The 16847-nt window shown below is 39.6% G+C and overlaps 1 protein-coding gene across 1 annotated transcript in view; it reads left to right on the top strand.

Annotated features, from left to right (window-relative positions):
• Positions 1-16847, top strand: part of LOC145356640 (E3 ubiquitin-protein ligase rnf213-alpha-like) — a 168548-nt gene that overhangs the window by 67174 nt on the left and 84527 nt on the right. Inside the window, exons 14-21 of the mRNA XM_080209486.1 lie at positions 442-592; positions 4071-4232; positions 5692-5790; positions 7603-7725; positions 7819-8008; positions 12109-12282; positions 12387-12527; positions 14129-14730. Coding sequence (XP_080065612.1) covers positions 442-592; positions 4071-4232; positions 5692-5790; positions 7603-7725; positions 7819-8008; positions 12109-12282; positions 12387-12527; positions 14129-14730 — 1642 coding nt within the window. The remainder of the gene's footprint in view (positions 1-441; positions 593-4070; positions 4233-5691; positions 5791-7602; positions 7726-7818; positions 8009-12108; positions 12283-12386; positions 12528-14128; positions 14731-16847) is intronic.

Genomic DNA, 16847 nt, shown 5'->3' with positions numbered 1-16847 from the left:
ACCTACGGTGACTTTACCTTTTGCAGGTGGCATGGTAGCACAGTGCTTGCCTACTGCTGTCTCAGTGCCAAGGACCCAGGTTTGAGTCCAGTTTTGGGTGACTGTGTGGAGTTTGCACGTTCTGTGTGTCTGTATGGGTTTTGGCCAGATGCTCTGATTTCCTCCTACAATCCAAAGATGTGTGCATTATGTGGATTGGCTATGGTAAATGCGCAGGGTTACGGGGTTAAGTGGGCCTGGGTAAGATGCTCCATTGGAGAGTTGGTGCAGAATCAATGGGCTGAATGTCGGGATTCTGTGGTTTAAAGGAATGTATCTGCTCATTGACAAACAGCATTGCAAATCTTGAATCAATTGGTCTTTCTAATGAGTTTTACTTTATAAAGGTAATTGCAAATGTATTTTGTTTTGAGAAATGTATTTCAATGTTTCCACTTCTAGTGATCATGGTGTTGAACATATCGAAGCATGCATGAAGACCGGTTTGAAAATCCATGAAAAGATATGTAAATCTCTAAAAACATTGAGCTGTGTAGAAACCATCGCCATTTCTATTGGGTTAATTGCTGAATGTAAAAAATCCTCGCTAAAGGTATCAGTAAAAACCAATACACGTGAAACAGCTGATGTAGCAACTTCTGGTTCAAATCTTTGAAATGTAGTAATTGTAGATCTGTATTTTGTAATCAAAATTGTTTTAAAATTATTAATGTCACGTTGGATATTCTGTAAAATTGGATGCTGAGGGAAAAATAGAAGCTTCTGATTTTTTAAAAATAGTATAGGATAGTATATTGTGGAATGATTATAGAACAGAGGAAGACCATTCAAACCATCGTGTCCAAGCCGACTTTCTGCAAGAGCAAGATAATTATTCAATTCTCTTTTGAAGGTTTTGATTGAATCTGCTTCCATTATGCACTTAGGCTGTGCTTTCCAGATTCATACATTTTCTGTGTCAAAGGGTTATTTTCTCACTGTTGTTTCTTTTACTACTCACCTTAAACTAGTGCCCTTTGGTTCTTGATTCTCTGTCAACAGGAACAATTTCTCCCATCTATTCTGTCCACATCTCCCATATTTCTGAACATCTCTATCAAATCACCTGATCTTGTCTCCAAGGAGGACAGCTCCAGTTTCTTCAACATATCCACATGTCTCTGGAACCATTCTTGTGAATCTTGCATAAATATATGTGTGAATTAGGAGTCGCTCATTCAGCCCTTCAAGACTGCTTTGCTATTCAAAGTGATCTGATTGTAACTTGAATTCCACATTTCCATCTACTGCTGATAATCTTTCACCCCCACTGCTTTTAATAATCTATCTGCCTCCACCTTAAAATATTCAAAGTCACTGCTTCCACCTTCTTTTGAGGGAGAGTGCCAAAGACATTCAACACCACCCCTTCCCCAAAAATAATTGTCCGAATTTCTGTCCCAAATGGACAATGCCTTAGTTTGTCTTGCACTCTCACTCAAACAATCTTGTGCTCTCTTGCTCAGTAAAAAGTCTGACAACACCAGGTTTTAGTCCAACCTATTTATTTGATAATATTATCAAATAAATAGGTTGGACTAAAACCTGGTGTTGTCAGACTTTTTACTGTGTTTACGCCAGTCCAACGCCGGCATACCCACGTCATGACTCTCTTGCTCACACATAGACATACACCAACAGTCGGTTTCTACCACAGTCCGGTACATACTTGCTTCCTGCTGGTCTAAGTAAATTTGAGGTCATCGTATATCGGGTTTGAAGTTGGGACCAGGACTGCTGCCTTGAGGCTGAGGAGACCACCCTCGTCCAACCAGCTCCTTCCTGCCACTCCGACCCAGTAAGAAGTCTGACAACACCAGGTTTAAGTCCAACCGATTTATTTGATAGTAAACTCACAAACTATCAAATAAATCGGATGGACTTAAACCTGACGTTGTCAGACTTCTTAATGTGTTTACCCCAGTCCAACACCGGCATCTCCACATCATAACTCCGACCCATCCACTGGCATTGGACTTGCTGTTCTCTTCTGATCTGCAGGAACAGATATTCAAAACTTAATGACTTTCTGCTTGTCCAATCTCAGGCTAGTTTCAGCCTACATTGGCTGTTGATCAGCAACCACTTGTGAGCCTATTAGAAGTCATTGCACGGAGAAGCCAGCCTGTGATTAGCTTTTGAACTTATTTCTCAGAAATTTTGAAGTTGACCTCTGTTCTTGGAGGATGTGATGGATGACTTTAAATGTCTTGTGAGTCACATCAGACTCATGGGCCACACCTTAGAGCAGCCTGAAATGTATCAAGAAAAGTGGGTGTCCTAACACCGACTTTGAGGAGCCCTACTCCATGCCTTTCTGCAGTCCAAGAAACACATCCATTCACCACTACTATCTGGCACTCATGTTATGATTCTCATTTTTATTCTGTGAGCTAACAAACCAGTTTTGTGGCACTTAATCAAATGTGTTTTGAAAGTCCATGTACACTACATCAGCTCTATGTTATCTTGTAAAAATGTTAAGTAAGTTAGTTAACCACAGTTTGTCCTTAACACAAATGTGTTGGCTTTCCTTCATTAAACCACATTTGTCCAAGTATTGATTTTGTCCGAACCACTGAGATTAAGCTGATTGATCTGTAGTTGTTGGGCTTATCCTTGCATTCTTTTGTTTTGAGCAAGGGTGTAACAGTTACTGTTCTCCTGTCCTCTGGCACTACCTGCTTCTGCCCTTGCTTCCCTCTATATCCTCTGATTCATTTTGTCTGGTTCTTGTGACTTATTCATTTAAGTGTGGCATGTTTATTTAATACCTCCTTTATCAATTCTTATCTGATTCAGTGTCTCGACCACCTTACCTTTCACTATGACTTGGGCAGCATCTTCCTTGATGAAGACAGATATATGGTATTATTTAATGCCTGAGCCACGATCTCTGTCTTTATGCATCCAGGCCCTTGTGGTCCCTCATCAGCCCCACTCTTTTTTTTACCATCCTTTTACTACATATGTCTATAGAATACTTTTGGATTTTCCTTTTGCTCATTTTTTTTCATTTGTCCCTTTAACTTCCTACAGTTAGGAGGACTCTTTATAGTAGCCACTTGAAATCTGTCACTTGTGCCATTTTTCTCATTTATCTATGAATAAAGATTTTCTCCTTTCACTATGAATTTTGTCATCAGGACTTGTTTGCCATGAGGCGGACAGGTAGGACAATGTGCCTTGCTATATCCAAACCACCACCTCTTTGAAAACAGACCATTGTTCTGTTGCAGTTTTGCTTTTCTGTCTCTGATTCCCATTTACCTGCGCTGTTCCCACCTCACTGACTTGGTTTTCTGCCAAATAATTATGTTTACTCTGGAATGTTCCTTATCTTTTCCAAAGGCAGCCTAAACTGTATAATATGATCACTTAAATTTTCCCCTACTGATAACCTAATATACTTGACCCATCTCATTCCCCAGAACCAGATTTGACATTGGCTCTTTCCTTGTTAGGGTCAGAAATATTCCTGAATATACTTCATAAACTTTTCTCCCTTTCTGCCCCATACATAATCTTAGTCTATGTTAGGATAATTAAAGTCTTGCCATTATAACTAATGTACAGTTCTTTCATCTCTTCATAATGTCCTGGCAGATTCCCCACTTATTGGTGGCCTATGGAATACAGAAAGTAGTGTAATAGTATCCATTATTTTGTTTTAGCTCTAACCAAATAGATTTCTGTCCGTGATCCCTTGATGGGCCTTTCCCTTCACTGTAATGCTCTCTTTAATCGGTACTGCAACCTACCTCCTTGTGACCAGGAATGTTATGTCCTGCTCTCTGTTATCACCATGACACCATATTAGCCACATGGCTATCTATATCTGCAGCTCATCAACCTTATTTGTCCCGCATTATGCATTAACATACATATGTTCTAAGTAGTACAGTTAGTATAAATATTATAATAGACAATTAGATTTCACTGGCAGCCTCAGTTTCATGCATTTATTTTGAAAGTGTTTTAATTATGTCTCTGAGGAGAAAAGTCAGTGAACACTTTTTTTTTAAACTTAGATTGCAAAAGAGAAATCTCAAAATAAGGAAGACTCAGCAATGCCAAGCACTGAAATATATGTAAATAAGGCTTTGGAAATTACAAGAAGTTGGCTGAAAAGTGTCCTTTACGTAAGAACACGAATGGGATATGGTAATTTGATCCTTCAGTCTGAACTCCAGGTAAAACAGTTTTGTGATAGCACCTAAATTAAATTCTCTTGAAGTGTAAGCGGTCATGGAATGTGGGATTTAGCTTAATGTCAACAATTAGGGCAGAAAATTGCTAACTTTTTTTTGTTTGCTTTGGTTTAACTTCATTTCAACTGTTCAGTAACAGGAACTGTTTAAGCTTATTTTGTGTAGCATTTTAACTGTGAGTGGTTTTGAGCCATCATAGATTAATTAATGATGACGTAGTGGAAGTAGTGTCTTGGAAGGGACAGAATTAGTATTCTGTAAAGAGAGATAATGAAGTAAGGAGTTACATTCATATTAATGCTGTTTGTAAATTACTTATGTCAACTGCTAGTAAGCATAGGAATAACAAAATAAGGGAGTTGAATGTATAGCTAAAGAATGTTGAGAGAAAGAAGGTGCTCAGATTCCTGGGACATGGAGACAAGGTCAGCAGACTTCAACTGAAGAAGGCTGAGACCGATGTCCTAGCTAGTAATACTGTGATGGAGGGTTTAAACAGAGGTGATTTTATTTTCTCTTGAATTCTGAGACCAAAAGTTGATTGGCACAGTAAACACACTAAATACCATTTATTGGGAATTTCAAACAAAACAATTTCAATTAGAACATGGACCACCTGAGGAGCAACTGTGCGATGATTGTAGGTCACTTAGGCGTGACCTTTGACTGAGATCTTTCTGCTTGATTCACTGGGAGTCTTCCCATTTATAAGTATCTTTTCCATGAGTTTCAATCAAATCATATAGTCATCCCTAGAGTGGTCAATCTGAGATGAATGTCCATTGCTTAACAATAATGTTTGCCCGAGGTTTTACTGATAGGTTCACTAGAAGTGTTCCCATCGATTCGTGTCTTCTGGCTTCTTTCTTGAACAGGTCCTTCCTTTTTTAAAATTCTAAACCAAGCAAAAATTCAGTTTTTGCACCACCTCCCACATCTTCCATGTGTTAATGAAAACAAAGTGCCACAGCTGCTGAAGATCTGGAATAAAAACAAAAACAAATGGAAAACCTTAACAGATCCGGCACTATCTGTGGAGAGAGATGCGCAATTAATATTTCAATCCCAGTAATCCAAAATCATCATATTAGAGCTGGGATTTTCATTGTTTGTTTCTCTCGCCACATATGCTGACAGACTTGCTGTGGCTTTCCCTCATTTTCTGTTATAATTCCAGATCTCCAGCATCCAAAGTATTTTGGTTTTATTAATATATGGAAAATGTAGGATGGTGCAAAAGCTGAATTTATTTGGTTTAGAACTTCTAAAAAAGTAAACACATGCTAATTTGAAGCTTGTTGTTTTTGAAGTAGTCACTGTTTAAATTTAGGTGAATGTAGCAAGATCTATTGGCAGGAGGATAGATAAATATTAACCAAGGTTTTGGGCATGTGCAGGTAAAGCTGTATTTGAGTAAAATATTCTCTCTTTGTTTATAAAGATGTGGATCACACTTATAACTTTAGACTTGGGAGACAAAGAATGGACTTCCATTTGGAGGGAAGGACTCTTGAGTGATCTGGAAGGACGAGTAAAGAAGGTAGTGTATCACATATCCAAATACAGGTCACATGTATGAATGTTGTTAAGTGAGTCATAGAGGTTTACTGCATGGAAACTGGCCCTTTGGCCCAATTTGTCCATGCCACCTTTTTTTTAAATCCTCTAAGTTAATCCCAGTTGCCTGCAACTGGCCCATATCCCTCAATACCCATCGTACCCACGTAACTATCTAAATGCTTTGTTAGAGTCATAGAGTCTGCTAAATTTGCAATTTATCAATTATCTATTTGTCATTCCTTAACACTGGTTAATTGGGTGGTACGATGGTTAGCTCTGCTGCCTCACAGTGTGAGGGATCTGGCTTCAGTTCTGGCCTTGGGCCGCCGTGTGGAGTTTGCATGTTCTCCCGGAGTCTGCGAGGTTCTCTCCGGGTGCTCTGGTTTCCTTCCGTCCTACAAAGGTGTGCATGTTAGGTTAAATGGCCAGACTAAATTGCTCTTTAGTGTCAGGGCGATAAGCAGGGTAAATTTTTTTATTCATTCGTGGGACATGGGCATCGCTGGCTGGCCAGTATTTATTGCCCATCTCATGTTGCCCTTGAGAAGCTAGTGGTGAGCTGCCATCTCGAATCGCTGCAGTCATGTTCTGTGGGTTGACCCACAATGCCAACTGGGAGGGAATTCCAGGATTTTGACCCAGCGACTGTGAAGGAACGGTAATATATTTCCAAGTAAGGATGATGAGTGGCTTGGAGGGGAAACTTGCAGATGGTGTTCCATATGCTGCCCTTGTCTTTCTAGATGGAAGTGGTTGTGGGTTGGGAAGGTGCTGGTTCAGGAGTTTTGGTGAATTGCTGCTGCACATCTTTTAGATAATACACTGCTGCTACTGAGTGTCAGCGGTGAAGGGATTGAATGGCACTACATCGACAAACAATCAAGTGGGCTGCTTTGTCCTGGATGGTGTCAAGCTTCTTGAGTGTTGTTGGAGCTGTACCCATCCAGACAAGTGGGGAGTATTCCATCATGTGGGTTTACAGGAATGGAGGGTGGGATTATTGCTGGTGCAAATGGCTTCCTTCTACACTTAGAGATTCTGAGAGTTCTGGGTTAACATTTGATCAGAGTCAACAGTCCTCTTGTATCTTGCCTAGGTACAAAAATGAGTGGTTTAACAACATTCTCCATCCAACAATAGTGAGGAATAAAAGAGGGAGTGTAACACTGAAGCACAAGTGTGTTTTCACCTTAGTCCTCACCTACTTCCAAAGAGCATCATTAGTTGGAAATGGGAATCAAAATGCTGTGACTAATTGTAATGTTGCATTAACAGAGGCCAGACAATTCCATGCAGACAAAGGATTGATCTTGATGCATTCCTGATTTGTATGCCTCTGTGTATTATACACGATGCACACACCCACCATGTGGTTGTGAGAATTCTACATGTTCAAAACATATGCTTGGAAAGGAAAATATTCTTAACTGCAGAAGTCTTGCACTCTATATTTACACCCTTGTGTACTGAGGCATTAATTTCAGATGTTTACATCAGCTTTGTACATCTTTGTAGAAGACTAGTTATTGTGCTTGATTTGTTAGAAATAATTTGTAAGATGAATGGCTGGAAGGAAACACTTTATGAACTGCTCCTAATAAGTTAGCAGGGACTTAATTCATGCTGCAATTTACTAATGTACACCCATCTTGGGCAGTGCTTTCAGCAGGAAATCTAAAATATTGCTACCTGGGTTTGAATAGTATTAATTACCATCTGTTAATTTTTTTATATTTTTGCAATCCTGTTACAGATTGAAACATTAAAACAATAACATACCTTCTCTTTTTAGGAAAATCCTCACCATCAGATAGAAATTTACTGCAAAGAGATTGAGAAGTTGAGCAGCTTGCAGCCTTTGGTTGCAAAATGTTTTGAGAATTGTGCACTTGATGCTGTTCATTCTATATGTCAGGTATCAACAGTATAAAACTACATAGTTAATACTTGCATTTTTCAAAGACTGCTTCATACTTTGCCTGATACATTTGTATTTTACCCCTTCTAGGACAAGTCTGAGGCCAGACTTTTAGATACGTTGTTTCATTATAACTTGAGCAAATTTGGAAAGTTGTTGTCAACAATAATTGAAAATTCTTGGCTTAAAAACATGGATGGAACCTTTTTGGAAGATCGTGATTCAGTTGTCCAGCATTTACTTAATTGGTCAGCTGCTAGAACAATCTTTAAATTGCAAGGTACAAGAATAATTTTTAGACGTTTAATTTAGTTAGTAATAGTAATTGTGGATGGCCTTTATTCTGGCTCCTCCAGTGATTCACCTCCAGCTCAGGCTACCATTTTGCTTTGAGCCCTGGCTGTGAGCCATTGGGCATTAACTAAGCATAGATATTTTGTATCCAAGATTCTCCATTCTGTGGAATGGCCATTATCCTTTGTTTCAGCTGCTTACAATCACAATTATGATGTGGATATGCTGGTGTTGGACTGGGGTAAACACAGTAAAAAGTCTGACAACACCAGGTTTTAGTCCAACCAATTTATTTGATAGTAAACTCACTAGCTTTTGAGGGGATTCCCTCTTCTTCAGGTGAATGGAGAGTTCTGGCCCCTGAGAACTCTCCATCCACCTGAAGAAGAGGGAATCCCCTCGAAAGCTAGTGAGTTTACTATCAAATAAATCGGTTGGACTAAAACCTGGTGTTGTCAGACTTTATACTGTAATCACAATTATGCCAGTTCTTTTCCTGGCTGCTTGTTCCTTGTTTTATCTCCACTGTCAGTTTTGTCCTGTATTACCTTCTCCCTTCGTCTGTTACATTCTGAAGGGATAATTTTTTGTCTCTGCCTCAAATGGGCACCCTTACATGCTGGGAGCACCAAGTTGAAATAATCCTCCTTAAGTCAGACTTGTCCAAACTTTTCATTCGAAGGGCCACATTTGCATACTTTTCTTACTCACGGGGCCGATGAGCAAATTTCAGAAAGAAGAGGATTGGCATAATGCTAAACAAAATTTCAAAAAAAAAGTTGGGGTTTTAGGAAAGAAACAATTACTGACCAAATGTACAGTAACAGTACAGCAATAAATTGTTAATCTTAAAAAAAAAGTAGGTAACAAAAATAAAGCAGTGTATGAGTGGGTTTGTGTATGTGGACAGGTGAGTGTGAGTGGGTACATGTGTGTATTGCTGCGTGTTGATAATGAGTAAGAAACCTGAGACTGGGTGTAAGGCAGACTCTTACACACCCCTACTCACTCAGTCTCTTGCACTCACCCACTTGTTTTGACCCACACTCTTGCTCCCACAAACCTGTACCCACCATCCCTCACTCATTTCACTCCCGTACAATTTTGAAAACTGGTGAGGAGGTGCGGCACATCAGAGGGCTTCGTGGGCTGCATCCGGCCCGAGGCTCATACTTTGGACAAGCCTATCCTAAGTCTTAACTACTTACCGACTTCTTACTCAAAATTGAAACCATCCTTCGGTCTCTTAACTCCAGTCCTGTGCTCCTGCCCTCCCGCAAATCATCCTGTACCCCGAGCTTATTCATAATTTCCCTCATCCTCCTGTTTCTCACATGTTGTTCTTGAAAATAACCAGGTGCTTCCTTGACCCAATTTGTTTTAATTTCTGTTCATCTAACATACCGACCTGACCTTAAGGTCGTAAGAAATTGGAGCAGGAGTTTTTTTATTCTTTTCAAAAATGTGGATATCACAGGCCAATTATTGTCCATTCCTCAATGCTCTTTTGAAGGTGGTCGTGAGCTGCCATCTTGAACTGCCATTTCCATGTGGTGTAGTTACACCCACAGTACTATTAATAAGGAAGTTCAGGATTTTGACCCAGCAACAATGAAGGAACTGTGATATAATTCAAGTCAGAATGCTGTGTGACTTGAAAGTGGTGGTGTTCCCCTGTGCCTCTTCCTTTGTCCAGAGCTTGTAGCCTTTGCAGCATTCAGTGCCTTCAGTTGTTTCTTAATATCATGCAGAATGAGTCAAATTGGCTGGAGACTGACACCTGGATGCAGATGACCTCTGGAGGAAGCCGAGGTGGATTATCCATTCAACACTTCTGGCTGAAGATTGTAGCAGTGCTTTAGCCTTAACGTTTGCAGTGATGGGCTCCCTGGTAATGCCCAGTGACATTGCTACTATACCACCTATACTTCCCTAAAGAAATAGCCCATTTGGCCATTGAGCCTGCTCCACCATTCCATAAGACCATGACTGATTTTGTTGTAACCTCAACTCATTTTCCTGATTGCCCATTCTTAACAGCTAACTTCCTTGTAGATCAAAAGTCTATCTACCTCAGCGTAGAATATTTTTAATAACTCAGCCTTGACTGCTGTCTGTGGAAGATAATTCCCAGGACTAATGACCCTCAGAAGAAACCACTCCTCATCAATATCTTAATGGGAGATCTTTTTTAAAAAACTGCATCACAAAGCTCTAGAACCCCTACTATTAAAACATCCTCCCTGGGTGCCAGTCCCTCTCAGAATCTTATGTTTATGCCCTTGGCTTGCCAAATCATCATTCTGTCTGTACCCTGTGACAGCAATCTTATTTCTTTCAGATAGCTCTTGTCAATGAGAGAGTGGCTTAATGTTTTCCAGTTAATGACGAGGTGAAATTTTGCCTGTCTCAGGTTCAGGGCTACATTGCCTTACTGTACTGTGTGTATGTCATAGGCTTCATTTGAACCCTGTGAATACTTTCTGTATTGCCCATACCACAGACTCTTAAAGTCAAGGTGACGAATGACGTTTTCTGTGGTGGGAATATTTTTATATACCTTTTTTATTTTAGTATTTGTGTGTACGTATTTACCTGCTGCCTTTGACATTGATCACTTATCCTCACACAAAATCTGTCTCTAACTGTTCCATTCACACTTAGCCCACAAAAATTAAGTATATTTTCCAATGGAGTCTTTTGTCTCCATATCGCTATTGGTGTAGCTCTGGGTTTTATCCTTTGTCACTCATCTCAGCATTGGTGACACCATCCACAAGCTTAGATGCCCTGTGTGTTAATAACATGCAGGTTAACTTTTCCACTCTTTTTTTCAAACCAATTTATTAATTATTCAAAATAAACTGACATCCAATCTTGAACGAATCCCAATTTCTTCCAATTAAATGCAGACAAAACCGAAGTCATCCTTTTAGGCTTTCTTGCACTTAGGGACATAAGAAATAGGAGCAGGAGTAGGCCATCTAGCCCTTCGAGCCTGCCCCGCCATTCAATAAGATCATGGCTGATCTGAAGTGGATCAGTTCCACTTTCCTGCTTTCTCCCCATAACCCTTAATTCCCTTGTCTGTCAAAAACCTATCTACCCGTGACTTAAATATAATTAGCGAGGTAGCCTCCACCACTTCAACGGGCAGAGAATTCCAGAGATTCATCGCCCTTTGAGTGAAGAAGTTCCTCCTCAACTCCATTCTAAACCGCCCCCCCCTTATCTTGAGGCTGTGCCCTCTAGTCGTGCTGTCCTTTCTGAGCGGGAAGAATCTCTCCACCTCTACCCTATCCATCCCTTTCATTATCTTATATGTCTCTATAGGATCCCCCCTCATCCTTCTAAACTCCAGTGAGTACAGACCCAGTCTATTTAGTCTCTCTTCATAGTCCAACCCCCTCATCTCTGGTATCAGTCTAGTGAACCTCCTCTGCACTCCCTCCAAGGCCAAAATATCTTTGCGCAAGTGCGGCGACCAAAACTGCGCAGAGTATTCCAGCTGCGGCCTCACCAGTGCTTGTTTGTCTGTTTCAACTATATCAACTGTGATCTGAATGTGAGCTAAGTCTGGTGACTCTTGTGGTTTAGATTTCTTCCCCACATTGTTCTGTCATCAAGGCCATCTTCCACCTTCAAAACATTGCTCACTTCTAGCTGTTTGCTGCTACTGAGACGCTAATCTGCACTCATCACTACAAAATGCAACGTTTCTACTGTTCTCCAATTCTACCCTTTAAAAATTGGAATATAATCAGGTGTTGGTGCCATGGCCTTTTTTGCTCAAAATCCTGAACATTCGTCACCCAGTTCTCACTAGGTTCCCTATGCACCTTTACATCAGTATTAAAGAGCATGTCTTAACTTTTGCATGCGTGCAGCCTTGTCAACAAAAGTTTAATCTTTATTTCATTCAAGTTAAATTTAAACTTCAGCTATAAGTTGAGGTAGCAGTAGTCCTGAATAAAAATCAAATTCAGTTTTATCAGATTGTCATATTAGTGTGACTGCTATAAACTTTAATTTGCCTTAATTTTTGTCTTTTTCATCTGACATGATTCTATTCTGTGTTTTGAATAGGAATGGATCACAAACTTATTGATCAGCTGTCAGATAATGCTTGCCATTTAATGGCAACAGCAGATTCAGTGTTCTTGGATCTGATGAGCAAACTTCTAGATGGCTCCATACAAGTAAAACACTTGGAGTGGATCTTAGAAAAGAAGAACAACTTTATAGCTTTGCACAATACAAGTAAGTTTTTTAAAAATATATTCTGTTGTGCTTAAGAAAATTTCCATATGCAAACACATAAAGGACACTTATGAACTTTTTTAATGCTGAGTTATTTTTTGTAGGAAATGATGAATCTTTCAAAGAAAAAAACCTACAAGGCTTATTGACTTGGCGCCAAAATGAATTATATGCATTCACTGAGGAAAGTAATTGGATGGATAGTCTCTTGAAAATGTGTAGAAAAATCAATGAGTTTGTGAAAGGTATTGCTTTTTTGCATTTTTATTTCAATTTCTTTTTAGAGGACTGGGTTTCATGGTTTATAGTCGCAGCTGGCTGTATTGAGAGCAATTGCAGAGGGCAGATATCTTGTATGCAGTAAGTCTATTTGGTTAATATGAGCGTCTTGTGACAGATCATTAGAAATATGCTTGCTTTCCACCTATTGGTTTTTCTCATTTACCTTTTGAAACTCTGATAATTTATTAATAATTGTAAGATTTTATTAGTAGGAAAGCTTCCAAATTATTAGTCTTATTATTTGTAGTAGGGTTTATTAATTGAGAAAAACAGATTAAGTAACACACAATAAAGTTGGCAAGGCCGGTGATGTTTTGCAGCTGTAGAACATGGGAGCTCTGAGACACCAATACAGTCCAGGGGAAACCTGTCTGCAGTAATTGTCTGCAATTCAAAGTCAGTGAACTGGACTGTTCACATCTGGGAGGGTGAAAGTTACCTGGCCACTTTGTTCCAGGAGACAGTCACACCCTTTAGGCTACAGTTGCCTGATACGGTCAGGGTCAAGAGGGTGTGACTGCGAGTATAGAAGGTAAGGGGATGAAAAGGTAAAACTGGATGACTCTCCACCTACACAATTCAACAGATTTGAGGTTCTTGCACCCTGTAAGGACAATTTGGGATTGGCGATAAATGCTAACCTACGTCCTATACACCTACCAGCCTGCATCCCTTGAATGAATTACTTTTTAAAGTGACTTCTGAGAGAACTGACCATGGCACTGTGGTACAGGAAGCCATTCAAGTTGGGGGAGTAGATAGGAACGTAGTGGTAATAGAATAGTATAATCAAGGGGGCAACACCGTTCTCTGTAGCCGTGAGCAGAAGTCTAGTCTGCTCTATTGCCTGCCCGATGCCAGGGTTTGGAATATTTGCTTGGGTATAGAGAGGATCTTGTCATGAGAGAGGCAGGATCCAATAGCCCATGTAGGCACCAATGACATATTTAGGACTAGGAAAAAGATTCTGCTTGGGGATTATGAGCTGCTAGGGGCTAAATTAAAAAACATAGAACCTCAAATAATATCTGAATTACCTGAACTATGAGTGAATAGGCTTAAGGTAAATAAGATGAGAGAGTTGAATGTACAGGTGAGACCAGAACTAGAGGAACGAGAACTACCAGGAATAGGAGCTTTCCCTTTTAAAATAAGATGAGGAGAAATAATTTCTCTGGATGTCATTAGACTGTGGAATTCGCTTTCCCAGAAAGAGTGGAGGCTTAGTCATTAAATTTATTCAAAGCAGAGTTAGACAGATTTTTGACGTACAAGGTTGTCATGTTCCGTAAAAGATCTGTGCTTTCATCAAATGGTGTTGCTCTCTTTTTTTAAAGTAAGACATTTACTACCACTAGTTCCAGTCTTTGTTACTTTGAGAAATATCTAAACCAATATCCCATTTTGTTTTTATAATGACGCTTAACCCATTGTAGAATATGGAGTTTTGCAATTCATCTGAATAACGATTTTTGTTTGCAAAGGTTGATTAAGCTTCAATATGGGAAGAGAACCACTGTTGTATTTCTGCAAAATATTAACCTAGTTTTCTCTTTAATTGTAGTGGAAATTGAAGAACATGAACAACAGCTTGGAACCAATATTAGTTCAAAGGCACTAAGTGAACTAGTGACCATAAAGGGGACTGAAGATCTGGTATCAGTGCCCACTCAAGTTACTTACTTCACTTTAAGTGAGCAGCTGAAAGAAATGGCAAGAAACATTCATAACTTTAAAGATAGCCATGTTTTACAAATGTGCTGGGAAAAGGAGGCCAAAGCATTGTACAAGGAGGATGCAACAAATGATGAAGAGTTGACCGCTTCAATATCTCTTGAAGATGTTCATACTATGATATGGGTGCCATGTTTGGATAAGTACAAGACAATTTTTAGAAAAATAAAGGAGGGAAGTCTTACATTTGAAGAGGTGAATACCATCTTTAAAGTTTATGTTGATCGATATGAGGAGCTAAGGGATGATTTCAAGATTATGTGTAGAATAGAGATGAGTACTAAAGGAAACTGGATAGAAAAGCGAATTCAACAAATTCAGGAATATCACCAGCTACATTTGGCTGTTGAATCTGCTCAAGCAATCATGAAAACTCAGAATATGTTGAACCTTACTGGAAACTTCAGTATTCTGCAAACACTACTAAATGTGGTAAGTTATTTATTTATTGTTTCACTGGGTACGAACGTTGCTGGTTCTCATGCACCTGCTGCCCTTATTCTGTCAGGTGATGCAGGTCAAGGAATTAGAAGGTGTTATTGAATGGGCTATTGATGAATTGCTGCCATGAATTTTGTTCACTGCTGCCACCGTACATTATTGCTGAAGGGACTGAATGTTTGTGGAAGGGGCACCAATCAAACTGACTGCGTTGCCCTGTGGTGTTGAACTTCTTGAGTGCTGCTGGAGCTGCACTCATCTGGGCAAGTGAAGAGTGTTCTTGTACACTCCTGACTTGTGCATTGTAGATTGTGGACAGGCTTTGGAGACTGGGGGACGAATTGCTGTCCGCAAAATTCCCATTCTGGCCTCTTCTTGTAGCCACGGTTATAATATGGCCTACATGTCCCTCAGGATGATGCTAATGGTGGGATTCTGTTATTGTAATGTTATTGTAATGTTATTGTAATGTTATTGTAATGTTATTGTATGTCATGGGGACAATAGTTAAATTCTCTCATTGGAGATTGTCATTGCCTGGCACTTGTGTTGTGGAAATGTTATTTGCCACTTGTCAGCCCAAGTGTGAATATTTAAATTTTGCATTTCCTGTTAATTTCCTCTTCTGTCATTTTCTAAAGATTTTGACTCCTTGGTGCAATATGGTTGCAAAGAACCAGATTCCATTGCCTAATCCAAGTTGCCACTTTGGATGTGTGCTTTGGCTGTGATGCAGCCAAGTAACTGATAAATTCAGAAAGATTAAAGCCTTCAGTCAAATAAAAATAGAGTAAATGCCATACCTTAATGACTGTTTTTGCAACTCTTGAAATTACAACAACGGTAAATGTGGGAAGTGGAGATATCGTAACTAATTGTTCTTTCTAATGTTCATTTGAGTGTTCACAACAGTCATTGCACAGAAAAGACTTCTGTTTAGCTTCCATCTCACGAACCCAAATACACTGATACCCATAGCAGCATTGTCATTGCTGCATACCATCAAATTTGGAACATTTCAGTGAATCATTATAAATTATGAATATTTCCACTGTATTTTAGTTATAGGAAAGGTTAAAGGAGTTGTGCTTTGAGATAATCTTAAAAGATTCAAGTGAACTATAAAAGGAATGAATAAAATTGATCCAACAGTTTGTTCACTTGAGGGTTTTTAATTTATTATTTCACGGGAGATGGGCACCACTGACCAGGCCCACATTTTTTATTGCTCATTCCCAGTTGTTGTTTGAATAATGGGGAACAGGTGATCGTGAGAAAAGCGAAGAGAATTGAAACTAGACCTTTTCATAAAAGAATGAGAGGAGATCTCATTGAGACGTATAAGATGATGAATGGGATGGATAGGATAGAGGTGGAAAGACTCTTCCCGCTCAAAAAAGACAATAGGACTAGGGGGCACAGCCTCAAGATAAAAGGGGGGCGGTTTAGAACGGAGTTGAGGAGGAACTTCTTCACTCAAAGGGTGGCGAATCTCTGGAATTCTCTGCCCGTTGAAGTGGTGGAGGCTGCCTTGCTAAATATTTTTAAGATGCGGGTTGATGGGTTTTTGATAGGAGAGGGGATTAAGGGTTATGGGGAGAGGGCGGGAAAGTGGAACTGAGCCACGACAGATCAGCCATGATCTTATTGAATGGCGGGGCAGGCTCGAAGGGCTGGATGGCCTACTCATGCTCCTATTTCTTATGTTCTTATAGTTGTAGAATAAGTAAAAAATCAACTGACAGGTTACATATTTGTGGAAATTGAATGGGCTGCTGGAGAGAGAAGGAAATGAGGGGAATGATCAATGTTGTATTTGATATGTAGCAAAAAGTAACTGGATCAATGGCATTTTGTTGAAGTGTGCTTGTTTCTATCTAAAACTTTTTGAAAAACATTCACTTGATTTTTCTAATATATTTTGCTCCTTGAAATTCTTGTCAACAAAACTGATTCCATTCTAAAATCTTATGCTGAACTTTAATTAGTGCTATTGCTTGTCAACTAAAGCTTCAAATACGTTGTAGTTTGACTAAAAATGAGTGACATTGTTGTACAGTGGTTAGCACTACTGCCTCACAGCGCTAGGGACCTGTGTTCGATTCCCG

The sequence above is a fragment of the Carcharhinus amblyrhynchos genome, chromosome 21 (assembly GCF_965287045.1).
Source record: "Carcharhinus amblyrhynchos chromosome 21, sCarAmb.v2.hapA, whole genome shotgun sequence".
Taxonomy (NCBI): Eukaryota; Metazoa; Chordata; class Chondrichthyes; order Carcharhiniformes; family Carcharhinidae; genus Carcharhinus; species Carcharhinus amblyrhynchos.
The sequence above is the reverse complement of the archived record's forward strand: the minus strand, read 5'-3'. Positions and strand labels throughout refer to the sequence as shown.